The sequence below is a fragment of the Malania oleifera genome, chromosome 4 (assembly GCF_029873635.1).
Source record: "Malania oleifera isolate guangnan ecotype guangnan chromosome 4, ASM2987363v1, whole genome shotgun sequence".
Lineage (NCBI taxonomy): Eukaryota > Viridiplantae > Streptophyta > Magnoliopsida > Santalales > Ximeniaceae > Malania > Malania oleifera.
This window is the reverse complement of record NC_080420.1, coordinates 101208224-101232560: the sequence shown is the minus strand read 5'-3', so window position 1 is coordinate 101232560 and position 24337 is coordinate 101208224. Positions and strand designations below refer to the sequence as shown.

The window sequence follows — 24337 nt, the reverse complement described above, 5'->3', positions numbered from 1 at the left end:
GGCACCATCAAGGTTCTGCAGCCATGGGAGAGATTAGAAGAAATAGAAGAGAGGAAGGAAAGGAAAGGGAGGAGAGGGGAGATACCAGGGGGGAACTCATGTTCAATTCAACAATTCAAATTCATTAACTGCCGACAACATGGCTTTCACACACTATTATAAGAAAGCCTCTTTACATGAAATTACACTTAAACCTCTAAAACTACATTACATTACAAATATACCCCTACTATACACAAATATTACGAACAACCCCCAAATACACATAATCCTATATTAATTAATACCAAATACACATAATAAACTACTAATTTAACGCAACAATTCCTTAACTCTACTCTTCTTAATTATTCTCCTTCAAGGATCTACTCAAGGCCTTGCTTCTTGTCCTACAGCAGTTTTCCTCGGAAGGTGAAAGAGATTATGGAGAAAATTGTCCGACACGCATCATGATTTTGTTCCTGGACACTGGACAGCAGATATTGGGGGCTGCCCTTGTGGCAGATGAATGCATTGATTTCTAGATTCAGAGAGCTGAACACATTCATATTAATTTGGAGTATGAATCCGGAAAAAAAGTCCACAACCATGTTTGTTGGAATTTTCTGCTTCATATTCTTGGAACAATTGGCATTGTGCCTTGGTGAAAGAAATGGGTTAGATTTTTTATTGCTTCTGTTCAGAATTCTCAATCATCATCCATGGAACTCTGAAAGGCTTCTTGCTGAGCTCAAGAGGGTTTAGACAAGGAGACCCTCCTTTTTGATTGTAGTAATGGAGGTGCTATTTTGCTTTCTTGATTAAAAAGCAATGAGTTGGGGTATCATTAAGGGCTTCAGAGTTGGGTCATCAGGCCATCCAGTTACTCTAGCATGGAAGTGTCTCATTTGCCTTTGTGGATGATACCATCATTTTTTTGCATGGCTAAAGAAGAAGAACTGTGGTGTCTTAGGTGTGTCTTCTTATGGTTTGAAGCTTTTTTGTGGCTCATGAATAACCTCTAAAAGAGAGTGAGTGTTTTTTTTTGGTGAGGAAAGTGAGGAATATGGAGAGGTTAGGAGCAAATCTTGTTTTTATGGTTGGGAATCTTCTGATGACGTGTACCTTAGTGCTTCACTTCAAATTCAAATCAGTGTGGGATTGAGTTGTGGAAAGGTTTGCAAGATAGCTTGATGACTAGAAAGGTGATTCTTGTTGAAAAGAGGGAGACTCTTATCAACCCAAAATGAAAATTACAAGAATGTCTTTGTTCTTGTGAAAGAAAAAAGTTGGAAGTAGGAGTATCTTGGAGATTAGATAAATGAAAAAATGAGGGAATTTTGTAGACAAAGGCCTATCTCCCACCCAATGGTCCTAAAAATGAATTCGCTCCCCATTACCTACTTGTACACTGGACCTTATTAAGGAAATAATCATAAATCTGAGATACAAACTCCCACGGACTTGAATAAGTAATATTATTTCCTACTTGAGCATCCCACTGATTTTGTAGTATTCCAAATTTACTTTGAATTTCCTTATGCAAAAGAGAATTAGATTCTAAATGGAAGCACCATAACTGTTCTCCCACCAAAGAGATGTTTTTGGATACCAAACCACCCAAACCCAAGCCTTCTTGCCTTTTAGGCCTACACACAGTCTCTCACACTACAAGATGATCTCTAGCCCCCCTCCCCTCCACTCGGCCATAAGAAATCCCTCATTAGCTTTGCTGGCCTCACAGGATTCTAAACGGAGAAAGGTAATACAAAGGTATAAAAGATAGACAAGTGTGAATGAGGGTAATAGGTTCCCCTGGAGGGAAGAAAGCTCCTTTCCTATTATTAAGGACAACTAATCCAACCCGATATGTCAAAAAAAGCTTCAAAACATAGTATATCAAGAAAATGTGAGAAATAAATTCCAATTCAATATAACTGACAAAGGTAACAATATCACACGTTTATTTTGTTTTTCTTCTATTGCCCCATTGTTAATGTAGAAAATGTTTTTTCTTTTTCGCAAACTATGTCTATTTATTTAATATACTTTTAATGTAGAACAACAACATATGAGCAATATAATAAAGCATGCACTAAAGTAAAAAAGTATCAAAAATCAATTTTTTAAAGCATATTATGAGGGATATAATTATTAAGCATGTCTATTAAATCAAAACAAGTATGTTGTTATCAAGACATATGTACAAATTAAATAAATCTAGCTATTGCTCTCCCTAAATTTATGCATAATTTAAATTGATAAGGGCAAAACTATTGCTAATCAAGATAGGGAATGGAAAAAAATATTTTTACAGCAATGAGCAAGTGTTCACGATAAACATTGAGGTCACTATATTTTCCTTTTCTAACACATTCAAACGATGGAGATAAGAAAATAATACCTTGGTTTATGTTATAGAAAATTTCTCATCAATTTTTGTTCTTTAGTCTCAAAGTTCTACCATCAAAAGTGTTTCTCATTTTCTTGCTGGCTTCACAAATTTCTTATTATCTGGGAAGCAGACATGGATACACCATGATACTGACATAGCTATGGTGATTTTGGGAAAAAAGGAGGTTATGACATGGTTGGGATACATTAAATAATTAATATAAAAAATATATATTTGGACATGTTTATCTTTTTAGATGACAAATATGGAGGTAATTTTAATTTAATATTAAAATATAGGAACCATTCATGTGCAATTATCAATTGCACAACCATAAAATACAACTACATTCATATTAGAGAATATTATTATTCTACTGTTATTAACAACCCAAAAATCATCTAAGCAGTGTACAACTAGCTATCTTCAATTTGAAACATTGAAAACATTTGTCCAAGTACACATAAGGAAAACTGGAAAATGAGAGAAGACACGTATCAACTATGCATCATCACCATCTTTTAAAAACATGGCGCCTTTAATCTGGTTCATCAGGGGGAATTCTAGCGGGCTCAAGCACCTCAGCATGTCCAAATGGTTCATCCCAACTATTCAGTGCCCTACAATTAGTTTGGTTCTTTCTTGCATTCTTCAGTTTTCCTTGCAGAAGATCGATATGGATATTTACCAAATCTTCATCACTTTTGCCCTCCATCTTATTCCTCTTCAATGAGTGAATAAATGAATATGTACTCCAATTGCACTTACAACAACAAGACGAGCAAGGTTATCCTAGAAGCTTCAAGGCTAATGATTGAAGCATACGTGCTAATGAACCGTGGACATACTACCAAATGTCTGGTTCTAAAATCCATTTGTTTTGTATGAATTTGGGGCCATCAAATGCATACGTGAAACTAAACAACCTATCAAATTCCACCTTTGCATTCCTTATATTCTCAGGTCGGCCAAAAAAACTTTACATATAATTATTCCTTTCTCAGAAATTTCACCATCTACGTGTGGAGCAACATGATTTGTACCCTCTTGAGCCATTGCTGGCTGTGGGACATGGAAGGCTGCATGGTCAACTATCCACAATTGACCCTGCAGCCTTTGTCACAGTTGCACTATTAGTCATGATTTGGATAACATTTTCTGATCTAACCTCTCCTACATCATTTAACATTAATATATCAATGTAGTGTAGTGTTTGCCCTTGTATTCCCTTGTGCCATCAATGGCCTTTGAGAAAATTAGTTCCCCTCATCCACCACCCACACTCCCCTACAAAAAAAAATCCGTAAAATTAATCAGTGACCATAAAATTAATCAGTGGCCGTATTTTTGTGTGTGTGTGTGTGTGGATCGATTCACCCATTTGTTACAATACCGACCCCTTTTTCTTTTCAAGTCTCCTAGGCTGACCACAACTTTCTCTGACTATGTACCTTATCCTTTTGTAAATTTTCAAAGCGTTATGCCTGGGAGGAACAAAACCAACAAGAGTGTTGTTGGCTGCATAAGTAAATGCTTCCACATAATATGGATTTCTGTCAAAGCGAAAGGGTAGACCACCTGAATAAAACATCCTTGTAATTAAGTATTTCATATGGTTGTTAGCTTCCATTTGAAAAGTCTTCTACAATGGAGAATTTCTAGTTGCAGCCACTTTTTCCTCTTAAAGAAAGATGCGTCTGAGGTAGGCAAAGCTGGACAAGGCAACATTTCTTATTTAAGCCTTCTTGTATATTCTGCTTCATTTTGCAATCTCTGCATTTCTGTGACATATTCCTTAGACACATTAGGACCGCCCTTATTCCTACCCTCAAAGTTTTCTGTAAATGAGCTTTTAGCCTAGAATGAGCCTTTACAGGGCTGCTGACAATAGAGTTTCCACCTCCCCTATTTAATCTCACTAGTTTACATAAGCCCAAATAGGGGCATTATCACCCAAGGCATCAGGTGCAAATTTGCTGGTGATAAAGTAGAGGATGATAATCTCTCTGAAGCCATTACTGATCAAAGAATTACAGAATGCATGCTACTTCAATGTACTCTACAAGTAATTAATAATCTAATATTCTAATACTAATATCAATATATCATCCATTTATCGCAAACAATTTAATCAAATGAAACCTACTATTCTAATACTGACTGACTAAATATCGTCCATTTATCATAAAAACAAACAAATGAAAGCAAATAAGCAAGAAAGTTGTGAGGCAGTTCACCCATCAATTTTTTAAAACAAATAGACAAAAAAGAAAAGAAAAAGAAAAACAGTAAAATATTTATGTGGGCAGTAGCCCTTGGGGAACTGCCAAATTAACCATCCCCCGTGGGGGGGGGGGGGGGGGAGAAGGGGGAGGGGGAGGGAATGGAGTGAAGCATGGACTTACTGCTGTGGCCTGTTGCGGCTGGGTTTGAAGTCGAATGAAACAGGAAGGGCTGGTTGGCCTTCAAGGATTCTATGATTCGTTGGTCTTTGAGGCTTAACAGATGTGTAGCACTTTTACTTGAAGAAAGAAGGGATGGGCATCTCCAACTCCCAAAACAGAATGAAAGGTCCAATGGCTTGGATGGGAGGATGAGCCAGTTGTGCTCGCACTAGGGCTCCAAACTCGGGTGGAATGTTGAGTCTTCTGCCTGCCTCTGTCTCTCTCTTTCTCTCTACTTTTTTTTGTTTTGTTTTGTATGAAGTGATCAAAGAAAACAAAATTCATATTGTTTGCTGAAATGTCTTGGGACATGTTGGTGCTGCATTACGAAGTGTCCAGGAGTGTCAAAAGCATGTTCGAAAATAGCAATATTAAAATTAATTTCTGACATGTGTTGGATACTGACGCTCTGGCTTGTTAGGAGTGGTGTTGTTTCTTCCTGTTGAATTTTGGTGCACGAATGAATTATCAAGGTGCTTTTTGCTACTTTTATCTTTGGGTCTGTGGAATTTAGTTCTTCAACATAAAAATTCTTTTGGAATCGAAAGTTTATTGCATTCTTTTTGCTTCTTAGATAGGTTAAATCCAATTATTCTCTTTTGAAAAACACAATGTTCCTTCCCAAGAAAAAGATCTAAATTTTCTTTCTTTTGGAGAACTTTGAAAGATCATTGTGAGGGAATCAATTTTTTGTTTCAAGGTTTCATTTCATTTTTGAAAGTTTTATTTTCACTTTGTAATTACTTTTTTTTTTCTTTCCAAAGGTTCATCTTCTTCTATGAAGTCCTTATTTTTTGTTTTTCTAAGTCCTCAATACTTTTAAAATTCTCAATTATAATTTTCAAAGTTATAATTTTTTAAAAGATTTTCATTCTCCTTTTTTAAAAACACATTTTCACGTTTAAGATATGAGTTTATTTTTCTCAATTCAATATTTGTCAAGGCCAATTTCTTAAATTCATTGTACAGTTTTGCATAAGCATCATGTAAACCAAAGGAAGTAAAGAAAATTTCATTTTTTGGAAGATTCACTGACATTGCGACTATCTTGTGTAACAAAGCACAAGTTAGCACTTTGGTTTGATCATCTAGTTCATTGTGGCTTTTATTTTCATGTATAGCAGCAAGCTTATCCCTAATATCTTTTGCAGCATAACAATAGAATTTGGTATAGTCATTATGGTATAATGCATAGTATAACAAATTCATTGCCTTTATGTTAATTGCACTATTTTTTCATTAATAATTCTAGTGGATGTGTGCACTCACAAGCCATGGCTGATTATTTTTCACAACTCATTATTGTGAAGTCTTTTTCAGTAATTGTAATATGTACCATTAGAAAACTGGTGGTCTATGCATGAATTGACAAGTATCTGCCTTTGTTGCCATAGACTTACTCTAATTAACTAAAGGTCATGTAAAGAGCCTTTGTCACTTCACCAGAATCTGTAGCTACTAATGAGACTGCTTTTCAAATCCATTAAACTACGACAGTCCAAGCGTTACATTTGGATTGTGAATGGCCTAACCCCTGCTTTTACTACATAGGCTGGTTGGTGCTACACCTTGGCTACTCCCCTATAGCAACTGCTGCTGGTTCTAGGAGTTGAACCCACAACCTTTACTTTGAACCCCACTCATAAGATTGAGTGCCTGCTGCTGCACCAAAAGATGTTAGTGATAGTGAAAGTGCAACTCAAATCCCTTAGTCTATAGTAGCCTAAGTGCTATTTTCGACTCTGATTGGCCCATACCCCACACCTCTATCATGCGGGCTAATTGCAGCCACATTGTAGCTAACTATGTGATTGTCAATGTTCCAATGGCTAAGTCACAAGGTCAAAATTATCCATATCTTAAAGTATCTCGTCCTATAGAAACTAAGGTAAAACAATATTTAAGCATAAATTCAAATATTTCAATTGGAAACATTAGGACACATTTGAATTTATTTTCAAGGCAATAAATAAATCAAAGAGATAATCGATAAATAAGGAAGCAATATATGAATCAAAGATTTACCAAGATTATGCATGGTCCAATCATCCCAAAAATTTGATTTGTTTTTGTTGCTGAAAATTTAAAGTGATTTAGCAAGATTATGAAGTTCCCCACTTTCTATCTAATGAAAGGAGATTACCATTAGTGACTCAGAATATCTAAATTGAAATTTGAACTTATTCACAATTTAATGAAGTTATACAAACTATCATAGAAACTGATTTTCAAGATAATATAGATCTGGAGGAATAATTAGGTACTGACAGCAATATATCACCTTTTTCAAATAATATCATTCATGGCAATTTATATGCAATATAGGCACCTAACGACATGTCTCACCCAAGTATGCAAATGTCACACAAATTTAAGGATAAGAGCATGGGGTAAGTCTAAATTAAACTTGATAAGTTCTAGAATGAAGAAGGGGTTTTTTTTATAGTTATCAAAATTTATATCAATTCTAGCAAGCCCAACAGTCATCCCCTTTTTCAAGGTGAAAAGATGCCAAAAATAGATGATTGAAGGGAGGATGTTGCCAAAATAAAGTGGCTTCCCCTCAAATGTCATATTCATTGAAAACTTATGACAAAGCAGGCAAAGTCTACATAAAGTGAAATACTAGTAATACCAGAATTTCCACGCTCTAAGTTTCCAATCAAGTTTTACAACAAGAACTTACCGCAATCCATGATTCATACCAAGGGTTACCATAGGTCCATAATGAAATGATCATATACCAAAATTTTTCCTTTTTCTTTTTTGTCAACAAGAAAAGGGAAGAGTAGAAGCTCCCCTTAAGCAAGCTAAACAAGTACAAAATTTGGCATAGAACTAACAAAATAAAATTCTTCAAAAAATCAGAAAATTAGTAAATTGCAGAAGCAACATAAATGCATGATAGTCAAGAAGGTGAAGTGGAGGACCCATGACGCATGAGGCACTGTAGGTGTGCATCAAAGGAATAAGTAGAGAGGGGTGCAGGCATGGAGTGGCTAGGCGATGCATGAGATGCTAACTGTCGATATGTTCATCATGTATACAATAAGATAATTCTTGTTTGAAATCTACACCTGTGGCCTTAGAGGTAAGGGTGAGGGTTTTTGGAGAAAGGATTCCTTGCAGTGGAGTTTGAACGAGGGTGGATTTATGAGTTGTCTGTGGAGAATATGCCACTTGGTCTTAGCATCTTGGTTAGAGACTTGGTCCATGGGTCCTTTGTGTGAGATAACAACATGATCTGCTCATCCATATACCCTAGTATAATTCTTATTTGAAATCTACACCAATGACATCAAAGACAAGGGTGTGAGGGGTCATGCCGTAGGGTGAGCTGGTTTGGGACTTCAAGGATTCCATGTTGGGAATATGTATTGGGGCAGATTTATGGGTTGTTTGTGGAGAATATGTCACATAATGTTAGCATCCTAATTAGAGATTCGTCCATGGGTCCTTTGCGCGAGATCAGGACCTTTCAGAACAAGATTGTGAAGTATATACTTTTCAAGAGATGGGAGTATTTGTGAGGAGAGGGAATTTGCAGGGAAAATTCATATTACCAGATATGTAGGAAGTCTTGTCTGTTAAAGTGCAGCTAAGATGTAGATTTAACCATACTATTGGGGCTGGGTATATGAAAATATCTACAATCAGCATCTCATGCATCACCTTCTCTTCTATCAAGGTGCATTGGCTGGAAGAAGAAAGGGAAAGCCCCATTGGGCCTAGGCACCTAGCCCCTCTGTGTCTGCACCCTTCATTGCTAATACCTTTGATGCACACCTATAGAGCCTTATGTTTCATGAGCCCTTGACTTCACCTCCTTGATTATTATCATCATGGTTATAAATCGTGGTAGTGGGTAGCGTAACGTAACGGTAATGGGTGTAATAGGAAGCGGGAGTAGTGGATGTTACATAAGGGGAAGCGGGTGTAACAGTCGTGAATTTTTTTGAAGCGCCCACAACCTTGTGCGTATTAGCGTACTTGAATGTTTTAAGCTTTTAGCCCTTCTTAGAAAGAGTTTGTGTATTTTGGATCCTTTAGTTCGAGTAACTAAGGTATCTGGTAAGGGCAACAAGTTTACATTTGTTTTAAACCACCATTGATAGAAACATTACTTGTGTGCGTATTTATAGTTCTCATTGTTCTTATATGTGTAAATTCTTATGTGTGCTAAATTAATTAATAAAACAAAATACATTATACACTCCATTAATCTATTAGACACATAAGACATATGAATAATACAAATATAAAATAGCTAGAAAAGAAAGAAGGTTGAAGTTGAAAAATATAGGACATAAATATCACATTACTAATATTATAAATATAAAATATTTCCTAACAAGTTAGCATTTTCAAATTGTTAATTAATGCATCTCTTGTGAGTATTTAAAGAATTAGTAAATTTCGTATCATTGTCATCATTATAATTTTCCCCCCTCTCGCCACATTGTATATTGAGAATGATTTATGAAAGGGGGAAAAAGTGAGAAGAAAAAGTAGAAAATAAAATAAATATTTTGGAGTAACAATCCTGAAGTGGTTACGTAACAGCCATAGCGGCCTTTACATAACGGTCGCGGTCCATAACAGCCGCTGCAGCCGTGATTTTTCTTCCCACCAATTTCGCGGTGTGTAACGGTATCAGTAACCCTAAAAACCGTTACGTAACAGCATTGCATAATGGTCGCGGACGTTATTTAAAACCATGATTATAATGCATTTATGCTGTTTCTATAATTGACTAAATTTCTTATTTTTTGTGCATTTTTTTCCTTATTTTGTTCCTTATTACCTGCTATAATCAGCTTTGTACCTAATTTTGTATTTGTTTAGGTTTCTAATAGGGAGCCTCTGCTCTTCTCTTAATAGATTATAACAAAAATGGGGGATAATTTTGGTATTATGATTATGGCGTTATCTTAACCGATGTTATGAATTATGGATTATGTAAGTTCATGTCATGAAGTTTGATTGTGAACTTGGATCATGAAATCTTGGTATTATTGGTCTTGTACCTTGCATATAAACATTTTGCTGTATTTTAAGTTTTTTTGAATGAATATAGCATGAGTGGTAGCCACTTTATTTTGAGGAACATCCTCCCTTGAATCGTTTATATTTTGGGAATTTTTTCATCATAAATATTGGAATTTGTGTGATCCCAAGAGGGGAGGGGGGTGAATTGGGTTTTAAAAACTTTTTGGCTAATTTAAACATTTCGCCGATTCACCAATCATATCTCATTCAATGTATACGCGTGTGTGTAAAATAATTAAACTATGAGTTCGGGCATACATGTGTGCAGTATATCTCATTTAATTTAAATGTGTCCATGCAAATAATTGTAATCGTGAATAAACAAACATACACATATAGAAATTTAAGTGCGAAAATATAAATGAGATAGAGAGAGAGTGACACAGATTTGTTATCGAAATTCGGCCAAACCAGCCTACGCCCTCGCCTTTGGCAGACCTCTCAAGGATTCCACTATCCCTGCTCACTTAAACGGGCGGAGTAGAAGCCGTTATAACCTCTCCTTACGGGGCGAGGTAAACCCAAACTCAATTATAAGGCTGAGCCCAACTTGTCCCTCTTACGGGGTAGAGACTCCACAGTTCAATTTTCGGGCTGAATCGAACTAGTCTCACTTATGAGGCTAAGACTCCCGGGGCTAAGACTCTAATTCAATTTCCGGGCTGAACCCAACCAGTACAATAAAAACTATTTTTGTACATATAAAAAGTTTTTGAAAATACAAGTAAAGATGTACACGTTTAAGCTCAAAATACACTTTTTAATGATATGAGTTATGCTCAGTAGAGTAAGGGTGCTTATCAAATAATATTTGCACGAGTAAAATATGTGTATAAAATATATAATCTCCAATCAAAGATTTTTGCTGATAAAAACGTTTGGAGAATTTGGAGTTTAAGCTCAAAAAAAATATTTGTGCAATGGATAATTTCTCCCAATAATATTTATTATGAAAATAATCGGGAGAAACCTAAGCAATACTCTCAAAAATGATTTTCGGTAAATAAATAACAAGTGAGTATATGCAAATAAAACGCCCAAAATAAAATTCTCTTCAAAAATGATTTTGAAATAAACAAGCAAAAGAGAGTTGAGAGAGATTTGTTTGAAAAAATTGCCCCAAAGAAATGATTTTATCAATAAAAATTAGTTTGAGGGAACTTTGATTAACAAAAAGTTTAGAGAGAATTTGGAGTTAATCAAAGTTACTAATCAAAGCAAATGAAGGGGTATTTATAGTTTTTCTAAAAATTATGACTGTTGGAAACATATTGGGGATTTTAAAAAAGTTTAATTAAATTTTTAACCCCAATTACCGCAATTAATTCTTGGCAACCCGAGAGATTCGGTCGCCCGGTTCTTAGACACAAAGCCTGTATTGGGTTCGGGCACCTGTGGGTGAGTTCGGTTGGCTGAAACCAAGGCGATTTCCCAACCTTCGTGGGTTCGGGAGTCCGGTTCTTTGTTCGGTTTGCCGGTCCTTACTATTCGGCCGCCCGGGGTGATTTTGAACTATAAGTTCGGGCAGCCGGCGCTAGTGGAATAGTCAATGATCAGGGTTCGGTCGATTGTGGACGATACGTTCATTTTTGTTCGGTCGCCCGAGACTTAGTCAACATTTTGACTTTTTGACCAACAGAATGTTCGGCTGACCAAGGGCTATAACACATAAATCGGTTGGTCGCACGAGGCTTTTAATTAAGCCTAAAAACCCAACATCGGTCGACTGAAGTCTGTCCTAAGGTCCGTCTATGACCTATTTGAGCATTAAGTCCATATCATGCAGATGCATGCACTATTACAGACCAAAGTATGAAAACCAAATGCAATTACAATTGACATAAACAAATGTCTTCTTTGTTTTTTTTGCTCTTCTCTTCATGGAATACGCCAGTATGATGTGAGCTTTAAGTCCTTTTTGGCATCCATTTTCCTCTTCTGTGCGTGCATTCTAAATTGTAAACCTGTTCAAAACACTTGGCACACACAAGAGACACTTGTGTTTGTCAGCATCAAAACAGAGATCAGACTCAAAAACCAATAATAAATAGTGGGGAGACTGTTAGACTTGCTAGGATGAATATTAGTTTTGATGATTATAAAATCCTCCTTGATTGTTCTAGAGTTAGCCTTGAGTTTATTTTAGACTTACTCCATGCTTTTATATTTAAATTTGTGTGGTATTTGCATACTTAGGTGAAACGTTATGGTGCTTATATTGTATTATTTATTGAGATGCATGACATTATTTGAAAAAGGCGGTACACGGTTTTCAGCACCTTAATTATTCCTTCAGATTTATATCAAGTTGAAAAGCAGTTTATATGATGATAGGTTGAATAAGTTCATTAATTTATGAATATGTTCAGAATACTATTTAGATACTCTCTCATTGTCACCAATTGCAATCTCCTCTCTTTAGATGAAAAGTGGAGAACTTCATAATCATGCTAAATCACTTCAAATTCTTAGTGACCATAATATATTGAATTTTTGGAATGATTTGATCTTTGCACAATCTTTGTACAGGTTTGATTTGCTTGCTTATAAATTATCTCTTAGATTTAGTTGTTTCTTTAAATAAAGATTCAAATGAGTCCTAATGTTTTTAATTGAGATATTTGAATTGAAATTTTATATTGTGTTTTAACTTTGTGAACTAAAGATCCATTGGAGTTTTCGTGAATTGTATGCAATAAAATTGGATTAGCTATTTCATATTGGCATCAAGTTTTCTTTTTTATACAAGTTAATCCTTCAATTTGGAGTTTTTAATTTTTATGCCGATAAACTCTTTGATCTATTTGATTTCCCTAGGCCCTAGGGGTAGCTATGAATATTCATCTGATTTGACCAAATAAGTAGAGCTGGGTAATAATCTTTTATGACGCCATGATTTTCTTAGCTTACATTGCAAATTTTTATTGCAACAAAGAAAGATTTCTGAATATTTCTGATCAAGTGTTCTATCTGTGGTATACAGGTGATATCCATGGTCAGTATTCTGACCTGTTAAGGCTTTTTGAGTATGGTGGATTACCTCCTCAAGCCAATTACTTATTCTTGGGGGATTATGTGGATCGAGGCAAGCAAAGCCTAGAAACAATATGTCTTCTCCTTGCATATAAAATAAAATATCCTGAAAATTTTTTTCTTTTGAGAGGGAACCATGAATGTGCTTCTATAAACCGCATCTATGGGTTTTATGATGAGTGTAAGAGAAGATTCAATGTTAGGTTGTGGAAGATCTTCACAGATTGTTTTAATTGCCTACCAGTGGCAGCTCTGATTGATGAGAAGATTCTGTGCATGCATGGTGGCCTTTCTCCAGATCTGCATAATTTGGATCAAATTAGACATTTGCAACGTCCGACTGATGTACCAGATGCTGGTTTGCTTTGTGATCTTCTCTGGTCAGATCCTAGTAAAGATATTCAGGGTTGGGGGATGAATGATAGGGGAGTTTCCTATACTTTTGGTCCTGACAACGTGACTGAGTTTCTGCAGAAGCATGACTTGGATCTTATTTGTCGTGCACACCAGGTTTCACTTGCCATAGAAGTTTATTTCATTGCTTACAGTCTTGAGTGTCAAATTCATATCCTCTTTTGTCACTTGTAGCACCATCAGGTGCCAAATACATGCATTCCCCTGGGCTTCTTTTTTATTTTATTTTATTTTGTTTTTACTTTTATTATGGTTGAAATGTATTTGCTGAGAATTTTCATACTTGTCCGGCACCATTGGTCGATTCAATACAGCTCTACAAGTTGATCATGGAGGATATGAGGAATAGTCAGGTTTTAACTCATTTATTTATAAATGGATTTTTATTTATTTATAATTTTTATTTGTTTTTACAGGTTGTGGAGGATGGCTATGAGTTCTTTGCTAACCGAAGACTTGTAACCATATTCTCAGCGCCTAACTACTGTGGGGAGTTCGATAATGCCGGTGCCATGATGAGCATTGATGATACTTTAATGTGCTCTTTTCAAATATTAAAGCCTGCAGAAAAAAAATCAAAGTTCAACTTTGGGAGCATGACCACATCTAAACCTGGAAACCCTTCAACAGGTGTCAATATCTTTGGGAGCACAACCACGGCTAAACCTGGAAATCCCCCAGCAGGAGTGAAGGTAACTTTGACCTTTGCTATTTTCACATGAACTGATGCTTATTGTTAGAGCAGAATGGTTATTTGTGACATTGAATATATTTCAATGTTCTATATTCCCACTGATATTAAGTGGTGTGTATGCTTGATTTTCTTGTGTTGTCATTCTTGTGACATTAATTATTGAATTTTCTAAATGGCATTGTTACTTTTTTATTGGCCCTAAAGTATGCGTTTTCTTTAATATGTTTTGAAGGCTTTGTGCCTAATTTTAGTCAGCGATGTTTTGTATTTAGTTATCATCTTGTTTTTTGATCTTCATTTCCATTTTGTCATGAAAAATAACAAAAATATTTAATGCTCAAGTTCAGAATAAACAGAATTGATAATAGAAAACTTAATATGTAGATACTTTGTCAATGATTAAGTTTGCGTAGGATCAAACCCTGTTTGAGGGGGCTGGTCTACGATGTTGAAGAATTTAACTGCCATTTGGAAGAGCAAGGGATTTTAGACTGGAGACATTGTGGACTAAAGATGGTCTCCCTTGTGTAAATTAAATCTAGTTGAACACGAAATACCAACATATATTTTCTCATAGCATTCTTATGGCTTTTGCCAATTTTGATTTGAGGAGAACCACATCCTTGCTAAGGACCTAGCCTTGAATATTTCAGCCTATGCATACAAACCTGCTAGGTTGGTAATGATTTTGCAATTAGATTTCATCAGTGAGCTCTTCTGCTTTAGAGTTCAACAAATGTTTAACTTCCCCTTGTATTGTTCTCAAATACACGTGCGGGCACACACACACACACACAAACACATTAAGCCCTCTTCTGTAGCAAATGATAAAAACCAATGAAGAACAAGGATGTAAATGGATGGGAAGAAAAAAAAGGGGGGGGTGGGGAGAAGAGTAGAAAAAGTCGTATGTAGCATCCTAGATATATCGATGAAGAACAAGGATGTGAAAGGATGGGAAGAAAGACGGAAGAAAACAAGAGAAGTAGTCACATGCATGCATACACGGAGAAATTTGTCAAGGGGGGGAAATTCGAAATGCAATGTTCTTTACATTGCGCCAAAATTCCCGTGTTTTAATATGGTGACTAATATATGTAGGCAATCCCAGAAGAACTATTGAAAAAAAAAAGTTATAGGAAATAAATAAATAAACAATGAATAAAATAAATCTTAAAATTTTTGAGCTCCTCTCTCTCTCTCTCTCTCTTTGTGTCACCCCATGTAGCTGATTGTTGATGGCTGTGTCGAGAGAGGGATCTTTGGGAATCTATGTAGATCGAAGGAAAAACATGAGAGGGTGGGAGCATGGTCTTAAATTTCCATGAAATTGTTGAAGTTTCCATCAAAGGTTCCACTTTCAACCACCATCAAAATCGAAAAGGTGATAAATTTCCGTTTTGCTAGATTTTTTGTTGAAAATTTCACAAATCACTTGAAATTATTGAAATCTCAAAATATTTGCAAAATTTGTCGAAATTTCAACTGTAGAAAAAAATTCCCTTTAAATTCAAATTCGAGATTCAAAGCCCAAGCTTAAACTTAAATGTTATTTGATCCATTATGTCATAATTGTCTATATTTATAATAAATAATATCTACCTTGTTTATGGATTTTGTGTATATGAATTGGATGTGCATAATATGATTATTATATTACAGTTAAGGTAAACTCTAGCAATCCCCCCCCCCCTCCGTGTTTTAAGAATATGAAACTCCACCCCTTCAAGTTTTCAAAAACTACCGAACGAACTTTTTGTTAGTTGACCGTTGCTCAAGTATATGTGAAAACTGAATTTTGCCCTTAGTATATTAATATTTTAAAATGACATCATTTTAATAAATTAAATAGAAAATTGGTTAATATGATGGTTTGAAAATTTGAATAAGCGAATAAGAGACTTGATCGATTCTTGAATTGACGAGTCCAACTAGTCCAATTGCTTTGAGTCAACCAATTCATATCAATATGAAAAAATAATTCTATCTATTTTTATATTTTTAGAAAATATACATGAAAAAATAATAATTACTAATACAACAACAACAACAAACCAAGCCTTAAGTTCCACTAGGTAGGGTCGGCTACATTAATTCTTTTTTGCCAATTTATGTAATCATGGATAATTTCCTTCAACAAATTTAGGGTTGTTAAATCCTTACTCAATATCTCATCCCAATTTATTTGAGGTCTACCTTTACCTCTTCTATTGCCCCTCATAGTAACTAATTCACTCTTCCTCACTAATATACTATGTGGCCTACATTGCAAGTGCCCAAACCACCTGAATTGTCTTTCCTTTATCTTCTTAAAAGATATATAGCTTCTACAGTAGATTTTCGATGCATAAAACCAAATTGATTTTTTGAGACCTTCATTTCTAACCTTAATCTTTGTTCAACTACCCTTTCCCACAATTTCATTGTATGACTCATAAGTTTAATTCCATAATAGTTATTGTAATTTTGAATATCTCCTTTATTTTTGTATATAGGTATTAAAGTGTTTTTCCTCCATTCATCTGGCATTTTCTTAATTTTTATAATTGTGTTAAGTAAATTAGTTAACCATATAATTCTGTTATCACCTAGGCGTTTCCTAACTTCAATTGGGATGTTATCCACTCTAGATTTTCCATTTTTCATTTTTTTAGTGTAAACTTAACGTCAATATCTCTAATTTTGTGAATAATCTCATATTTTTAGTCTTCACCTCATTTTTCAATTTTAAGTTTAAGTCTTCTACTTGGTTTTCATTAAATAGATTACTAAAGTAACTTCGAGGCACTTGTATGTCGCAGGAAGTTTGGAAGATTTAATTATTTTGTGTTGGTTAGGAATACTGACACATATGCTCTGGAAGCTGGATTGAGTTTGAACTGAAAAGACCACTCCATCTTTCATCCTAGGGATTGTGCATGGGGTTAAGAGGGGTTTTGTTGATGTTTGAAGACTCTGGGGGGTTTGATAGAGTCTATTATGGTGGTTTTCAGGGATGAAAGGAACATTGGGATGAATGATGGGATTAAAAGATGGAATGAAGGAGGGTGATGGAGGTAGATAAGTTAAAAGCACTAAAGGGTGGGCAGTAGTGCGGAAAATGTAGTGAAACATGAGGATGGAACACTTGTAGCTGCAGCAGAGAGGCTGCGGCTGGGGTTTTCTGGGCAAGAACATGAAGCAGTGGCTGATGTTTGTTGGAACAGGCCTGGTATGGTTATTGTTGTGTTGGATTTGGGCCAGCCATATCTTGGGCAGAGAAGTTTGGTTTGTAGGGGATGAGGCCCTGCAACAGCTTTTAAATGCACATGCCCAAAATGGGTAATCTAGAGTTCCTTTCTTTAAAAAATGTATTGAGGGAACAACAGGGATGGAAGTTTTTTGCTTGTGAAGAAAGTGAGTTGGTTGGGGCAGGGCAGGGAATTGCTATCACAGGAGATGGCATTTTGCCAACTCCTATGTTGCAAAAGTGGGACAATAATTGTATAAAGATATTGGAGCTCAAGATTTACTGGATAACATAGACTTGAGGTTGACTTCTGCAGGAGGTCAAGAGGTGTAATTGGGTTGTGGCAAAAGTAAGGAGAAATGTTGGAGACTTGGATAATTTGAAGTACTTTATAAATTATGATAGGAAGGATTTGAAGAAGGGTTTTTAAAATAATTTTTATTAAAAAAAAAATTATTTATTTATTTATTTTATCTCTGAGGATCTCTTGTTTACCTTTAGTTTCTATACTTCTCTCTCTCTCTCTCTCTCTCTCTCTCTCTCTCTCTTCATAAATTTTCATGTGCTATAAAAAAGTCAGGGGTTACATGTATGTGTATTTTATGTGTGTAATAGTTTGCTAGTCTCCATCAATTCTCCATGATTAAGAAGAACTTGCACTCTTGAGAGTTTTACTGCCCAAAGATGTCAAAGACTCAGGATTAATGTGGTGGAATTTCGCACTAAGTACAAAATATTTGGACAATTAATTGACAGGGTCATGTAGAGACCACCAAGATAACAATGCTTAATTTGATCCTCATATGAAGTGGTGGAAGAATAGGAATTGTAGCCAGTGATTTAAAAGGCGTGGCATGCCTTGATGTGTTTTGAAGCTAAACACCCCAATGCAAATTTAAAAAGCGAAAGTCTCCGAAGGCGCATGCATTTTGGAGTTGGGCATATGCCTCAGCCCAGAAAAATTGCATTTCAATCCTCAACAGACAAGGTGTATGCATTTTAGACCCCATCATGCGTGCAAGTTGCAAAGCAGAAGCAGCTTCCTTGACGTCGACAAACACTCCCCTTCCCTCAGTCAACCTTCTTCGGCAAGAGACTCCTCCAACAGGACTACTAGGTTGTCATCTCTTTTGAGCCAATCAAGCACCACCGTTCCCAATCGTCTCTCTCTCTCTCTCTCTCTCCCTTGGCCTGCTTCAAATGTCAATAAACCACAGATCTTCAGATCTGTGCCCTAAATCCAGCCTTCCATCCAGCGTTATCCGTGAGAGATGGAGACAAAATCTAGAGATGCTGATAGACGAGAGAGTTGATAGAGAAAGAAGAGTCAAGAGATGAAATCCGTCGTGGGGATGTATTTCGTTTTATATTTTTAGGGGCACATGGCTCTTTTAATCAAAGAAAGGCATATGCCTTGAGGCTTATGCTTCTCCTCACCAGGGTAAAATGCCCCGCCTTATGCCTTCGCCTTTTAAAACACTGATTGTAGCTAAATTCTCCCATCTGTAGGAATTCTTGGAAAAGTAGGAGCCTTGAAAGTGCCTTGTGAATAGAATTCTACACTAAAAACAGGAATAATGGTCATATCTGGCTGCAAGTCAAGCAAAAAGGAATCAGGTACAATTTTATGGATGAATGAAAGGATTGCCCTTGAGCATTTGAATTTTTTGGGCATGTTCAGTTCAGTGGCCAAGAGGGTCAAAAAATTCAGAGGTTCTTTTGACTAGAAATAGAGGTGTCTAAATTTCATCTGGGTAGGTGGTGTCTATATATGTATAGAAATAAGTTTGTTAGAAAAAAAAAAAGGAAGAGTACAACTCATGTAGCGCTTTAATGGGCAAACAGCCCAACCCTTGGAACATATAGCCCCAGGTGGTGAAGAGCCAACATCGAGGTGCCAAATTTCCTGTCGATGCTAGCTCTTGAGGAAGACCAGCCTGCTATCCCTAGATAAACTTTATCTGTTAGAGTGATGGCCCTCCCACTCGGCATTGTCAGGTCATTATGACCAACTTTCGTCCCTGCTTGATGGGTGGGCCTTGCAGTCAAGCTAGAAAACAGAGGGGATAAAATATCCTCCCAAAACAGCTCTACTGGAACAAAGCAACCCAATCCCATCGTAGATCTGCCAAAGATAAGTGTGAAAGAAACTGTTCGCCAAAACCCTCAACAACACAAGAAACACCACTTTATTCCTGTTAGAATACCACTTTACCTAAAAATTTAAGCTGTTAGGTTGTGGGCTAACAATGTATATCAAGCTTTAACACTCCCTGGCATGTGCAGCCCAACAACACATGGAGAGATGAACGCATGTTAGATAACACCCATTATAAGGAATACGATAATTTTTTAAAGACCACATAAAATAAACGCAGGCAACTGGACCAAAACCCAGGACCTCCTGGTAACCACCTATGATACAATGTTAGAATACCACTTTACATAAGAGCTTAAGCTGTTAGGTTGTGGGCCAACAATGAGCTTTAACAATTCCAAAGCAAGTTAAGAGAAAGAGGCCTAACTCCTTAAAACTCTGGCTTTTTTCTTCATCCAAATGAACAAAAAGATAGCCATCACTGAGCACTGTCACAACACCTTACCAGATGGGTAGGCAGGGCAGTTGGTCTTTTGGATCTTCAGGTGATGAGCAAATCCTTTCTTGCTGAATGGATTTGGAGAGAGCTGGTGGTGGATGATAGCAATTGAGGAAAAAAATGGACTTATCGACAATGGCTGGAGTGAGGGGGAGCAGGACCCCTCATGAGTTTGATTGCTGGAAAATGGAAATTAATAGACGGTGGGAAGAGTTCTTTCTCTGGCACAACTTTTAAAATTGGAGATGGCATGCTTATGTTCTCTTGGCATGATGTTGGCATTGGTGTGGTGCTACTCTGCTGAAAATCAATTTCCTAGACATTTTGGGCTTGCCTACGATAAGAATGTTGCTGTCAGCTGTTGCTTTGTGAAGGAGGAGGATGAGGAACATGTGAGGTTGGACCTGTGCTTTAGAATAAATTTCAAAAGGGATGAATAATGATCCTCTTGAAAACTCTTATGAAAGTGGGATGAGTGGGTCCTTCCAATAATGAAGCATTTTCGGTAAATCTTGCTATTCTTGGTTGAAAAGCTGAGGAACTAGCTTTCCTTAAAAGAAAGGGTCATACTATGTGGCTTTTCCACCTGGAATGTCACACGTGAAAGGATTCTTATGGCAACTAATCTGATGAAGAGAGGAGTTTGCACTGTGATGCATGATAAAAGGAAGACCTTGGGAAGATCCTTATTGGGGAAATAATTAAGAAGAATTGGGTCAAGGGATTGTTTGGTTTAGTTAGTAGTTAATTGTGTGTTTAGTTTAATTGGTATAGGATTGTGTATTTGGGGGCTTGTTTCTAATATTTGTGTATTTTAATGGGTATGTTTGTAATGTAATTTAGTTTTAGGGGCATGTGAGTAATTTCATGTGTTAAAGGCTTTCTTATAAATGTTGTGTGAAAGCCATTTTGTAGGTAGTTGTTGATGAATTTGAATTGAATCAAATGTATAGTTTTCCCCCCTTGTATCTGCTCTCTTCCCTCTTCCCTCTTCCTCTCCTACATTCTCTAATGGCTGCAGATCCTGGATGCTGTCCCACATAATTTGGTAACAGAGCCTAAGCACGATCTCCATTCTTCCATTTTCAGTCCCCTATCTTTCCTTCTCACTCCTTTTCTCTTCTTTTTTCTCTTCTCTTCTTCATTCTCTCTCTCTCTCTCTCTCTTACTGCCTTTTTTTATGTTTCTCTGTTCCTCCTCCTACCTTCTTCTTCTTCCTCCTCCTTTCCTTCTGTTCTTTTCTGTTCTGTCCTGTCCCTAATTCTCTGCTACCCAGCAGCTTTCTTTCCTCTTTCTTCGTCTATGTTCTGTTCCTGATCTCATCTGTTATTCTTTCAAAATGTCCATCTTGAAACCATCTAGGAATCAAAATCCCAATACCAGATTTCATCCCCCTCAACCATCTTATCTGCCCTCAAATTTCAGTGGGAAAAAAGGGGAAACAGTTTTGAACTCTTTCAATGATTCTAGTTGTGTCCCCATTTATTGAACACACTTTCTAGACATCAGCCTGCAACACCACTCATCCCATTAAAAATAGATCCCTCCCCCCAAAGCTTTCTAAAATTTCATCACCATCCGACCAGCTGCGTGGCCCCACGCTCCAGAGCTAACTTACCTTGTCGTTGGCCTTCCAAAACAAGATTTCCTGTCCTTTTCATCACATTGCCACCACCATTGCAATCCTTTTCCCTGATCTACCTTTGCCTGGAGTTCCATCGCTGGGAAATCACCGCTGGCAACTCATGCGCTGCCGAAAGCATGTAAGAAAAATTTCCGTCATGCCCTGCAACTGCCAGACTCATCGGTAATTTATCCAGCGACAATATTTTGGGCTTCTTCTGTGGTATTTTGATCTGCGGCATGATATTTTTCGTGTGGACTGGATATTTTGCAAGCAAGTGTGATAGTTTGCTATAAAAGTGAAGAAATGTTGCTACCAGCATAAAAAATCAGATTTTGTTTTTGCTGCAATTTGTGAGTCTTCTAAGTGAATTTGTTTCAATTCTATGTGATACTCAAGATTAAAGGTGACTTGAAGACAGCTCTTGAAAATTGAGAGTCAAACTTGTGGTTATACATGAATAGATTGAGAATTGTGACTAAAGTGTGTTAAGGACTTTTGGTGATACATAGTTGCAGTATATATGTATAAATCCAGCAATATGGCGACAAACCATTGGAAAAATATATGCCTTTTATCGTAGTTTGGGCATAATTTCAAGATTTTTCACACCTTTCTCTAGTGTGGAGGAAATTTTTGCAATATCATCATTGATGGAAGATGCCCTCTGAATGTGGTTTCTAGAAATGGAGTCATTCGTATGCAACTTCATTTGGAACCCCATCCAAAGCCTTACAAAATATCTTGGGTTGATAACTCTATTTTACATGATTGAGAAAGATGTTTGGTTCCTATCTAAATGGGTGACTTTTTTATAGAGAACACATGCCTTCCTCTATAATGGGAAGAAAATCATTTTGAAGCTTGCTACCAACCAACCAGAACAAAGAATCAGAGATTATTGATCATGTCATAGATACTCAACTTGAAGACTCTATAAGAAAATAAAGGAATGTGTTTTTTGAAGGCATCCAAAGTCATTTAGACATTCCTATTGTTGAACTTGTCATTCACAATGTGTTTATTGATGCCAACTATCAATTCAAGTCTATTGATGCCAAGCTTGTTTCTCACTTCTGATCCTGCAACATTTCAAAATTCGAGGCCGAATTTTTTCTATTTGGGATAGATTTGTTGATGATAAGAAAACCTTGGGAAGATTCTTGTTGGAGACTAATTAAGAAGAATTGGGTCAAGGACTCAAGGGATTAATGAGTTTAGTTAGTAGTTATTATTTGCTTAGTTTAATTAGTATAGGATTATGTATTAGGCAGCTTGTGCAATATTTGTGTATTTTAGGGGTATGTTTGTAATTTAATGTGGTTTTAGGGGTACATGGGCAATTTCATGTGTTAGAGGCTTTCTTGTAATAGTGTGTGAAAGCCATGTAGATAGTTGATGAATTTAATTGAATTGAATGTGTGATTTTCCCCCTCGTATCTCCTCTCTCTTCCTCTTCCTTCTTCCTTCTTCCCTTCTCTCCTACATTCTCTCATGGCTGTAGATCCTTCCTTGATGCTGCCCTGCATCACACTGTTGACTGGAGCTTTTCATGCAAAGATCAAGGTGAATCTGTTAATCATTTATTGTTTCATCGTAAATGGGTTGGTAATTGTGGGGCTTAGTTTATGCATTTGGGGGGGCTAAGTTGCAGGCTTGGAGGAGGTCCAGGAACAAGAATAGGGATCTGTACGACTCTATGCATCTTGCTTTGTTCTGGCCCCTGGGTAAAATCTGAAGAGAGATAGAGAGAGAAATGCTAGAGCATCAAAGAAATGGAAAACACAGTGGAGAGTTCAGGGGAAGTGGATTTTCAGCCTTATTTTTCTGGCTTGATAGGTCTCTTTGTAACAACTTAAACAATCTCCTTTAAAGATACAGTGGTAGTTTATCTCTTGTTTTCATTCCTATGTACTTGGGTGATGCTCCATTGAAGTTCTTTTTGTGCCCCTTAGGCGCAGCTTTATTTTGTTTTGATAGAAAAAGAATATATATATATATTATAAGAAAGAAAGAGAATGTACAATTAAGAGGACAAGGAATCTTCATCAGGAGAAACATAAAAATAAACAGTCAGCTCAATAAAGCCTTCCAATCGGGAGGACTTGGAAACTCAGCAATTGATGGATGAGATGGGTTTGTGGTTTTCCATTCTTGGAGGTAACAGAGCTTACTTGGATGGAGGTAAAAAGAAATTGAAGAAGGGACAGTGTGAATTAGCAAATTTGAAGTGTTCAGTGAAGGGCTTAAAGAGGGCGTTTCTTACGTCATTTGTTAGTTTAGTCTTTTTATTTTATTTTATTTTGAGGATTGCTCATCCTCTTTTATGTTGTAATCTACTAATCTCCTTTTCCTCTCTTAATATATCCTTTGTTATAAAAAAAGGGCCTTTTAATCCTGTTAGTACCCTTCAAACAGCTTGCACTAAAAGCTCCTTATGACTACTTTATAGAAAAATTGATTTTTGTAGGATAAAATTATTTTTACTTTACTTTCAAACAGGTTAGTCGTTAAGTGACATTTTAGTGTTGGGAAGTAATAATAAACTTAAAATAACTATGGGAAAAGTTGGTTGTTAATGTTTCTTTCTCAGATTTTATAAAATTGGGTAGTCTCCGAGTGCATGTACACTGTTTCTGAACCCACAGATCATCTGGGGATGTAGGATCTGTGATAATGTTTCTTGTCACTCTTAGTTCCAATGAATTTTTTTGTGAAAGATGAACCAAAAAAACTTGAACTTTTGGAGGGAACTGGATTCTCCAGATATTCAGACTTGACAGTCTTTTTTGTCACTCCCTTTTTCTGAAACTAGAGTGCAGACCTTTTTTGTTGAGAAAATACCATCTTGATGTCCTGACCAGATTAGCTAGCCTCTG

At 36.4% G+C, this 24337-nt stretch overlaps 1 protein-coding gene across 4 annotated transcripts in view; it reads left to right on the top strand.

Moving 5' to 3' along the window:
* The window catches only part of LOC131153158 (serine/threonine-protein phosphatase PP1-like), a 32481-nt gene that overhangs the window by 5466 nt on the left and 2678 nt on the right, over window positions 1–24337 (top strand). For 2 of the 4 annotated variants that reach the window (XM_058105276.1, XM_058105277.1), the window contains exons 3-4: window positions 12851–13410; window positions 13731–14006. In XM_058105276.1, the coding sequence (XP_057961259.1) occupies window positions 12851–13410; window positions 13731–14006 (836 nt within the window). Of the gene's footprint in view, window positions 1–12850; window positions 13411–13730; window positions 14212–24337 lie in introns of those variants that run through there. The other 2 variants (XM_058105274.1, XM_058105275.1) reach the window with 1 other exon arrangement.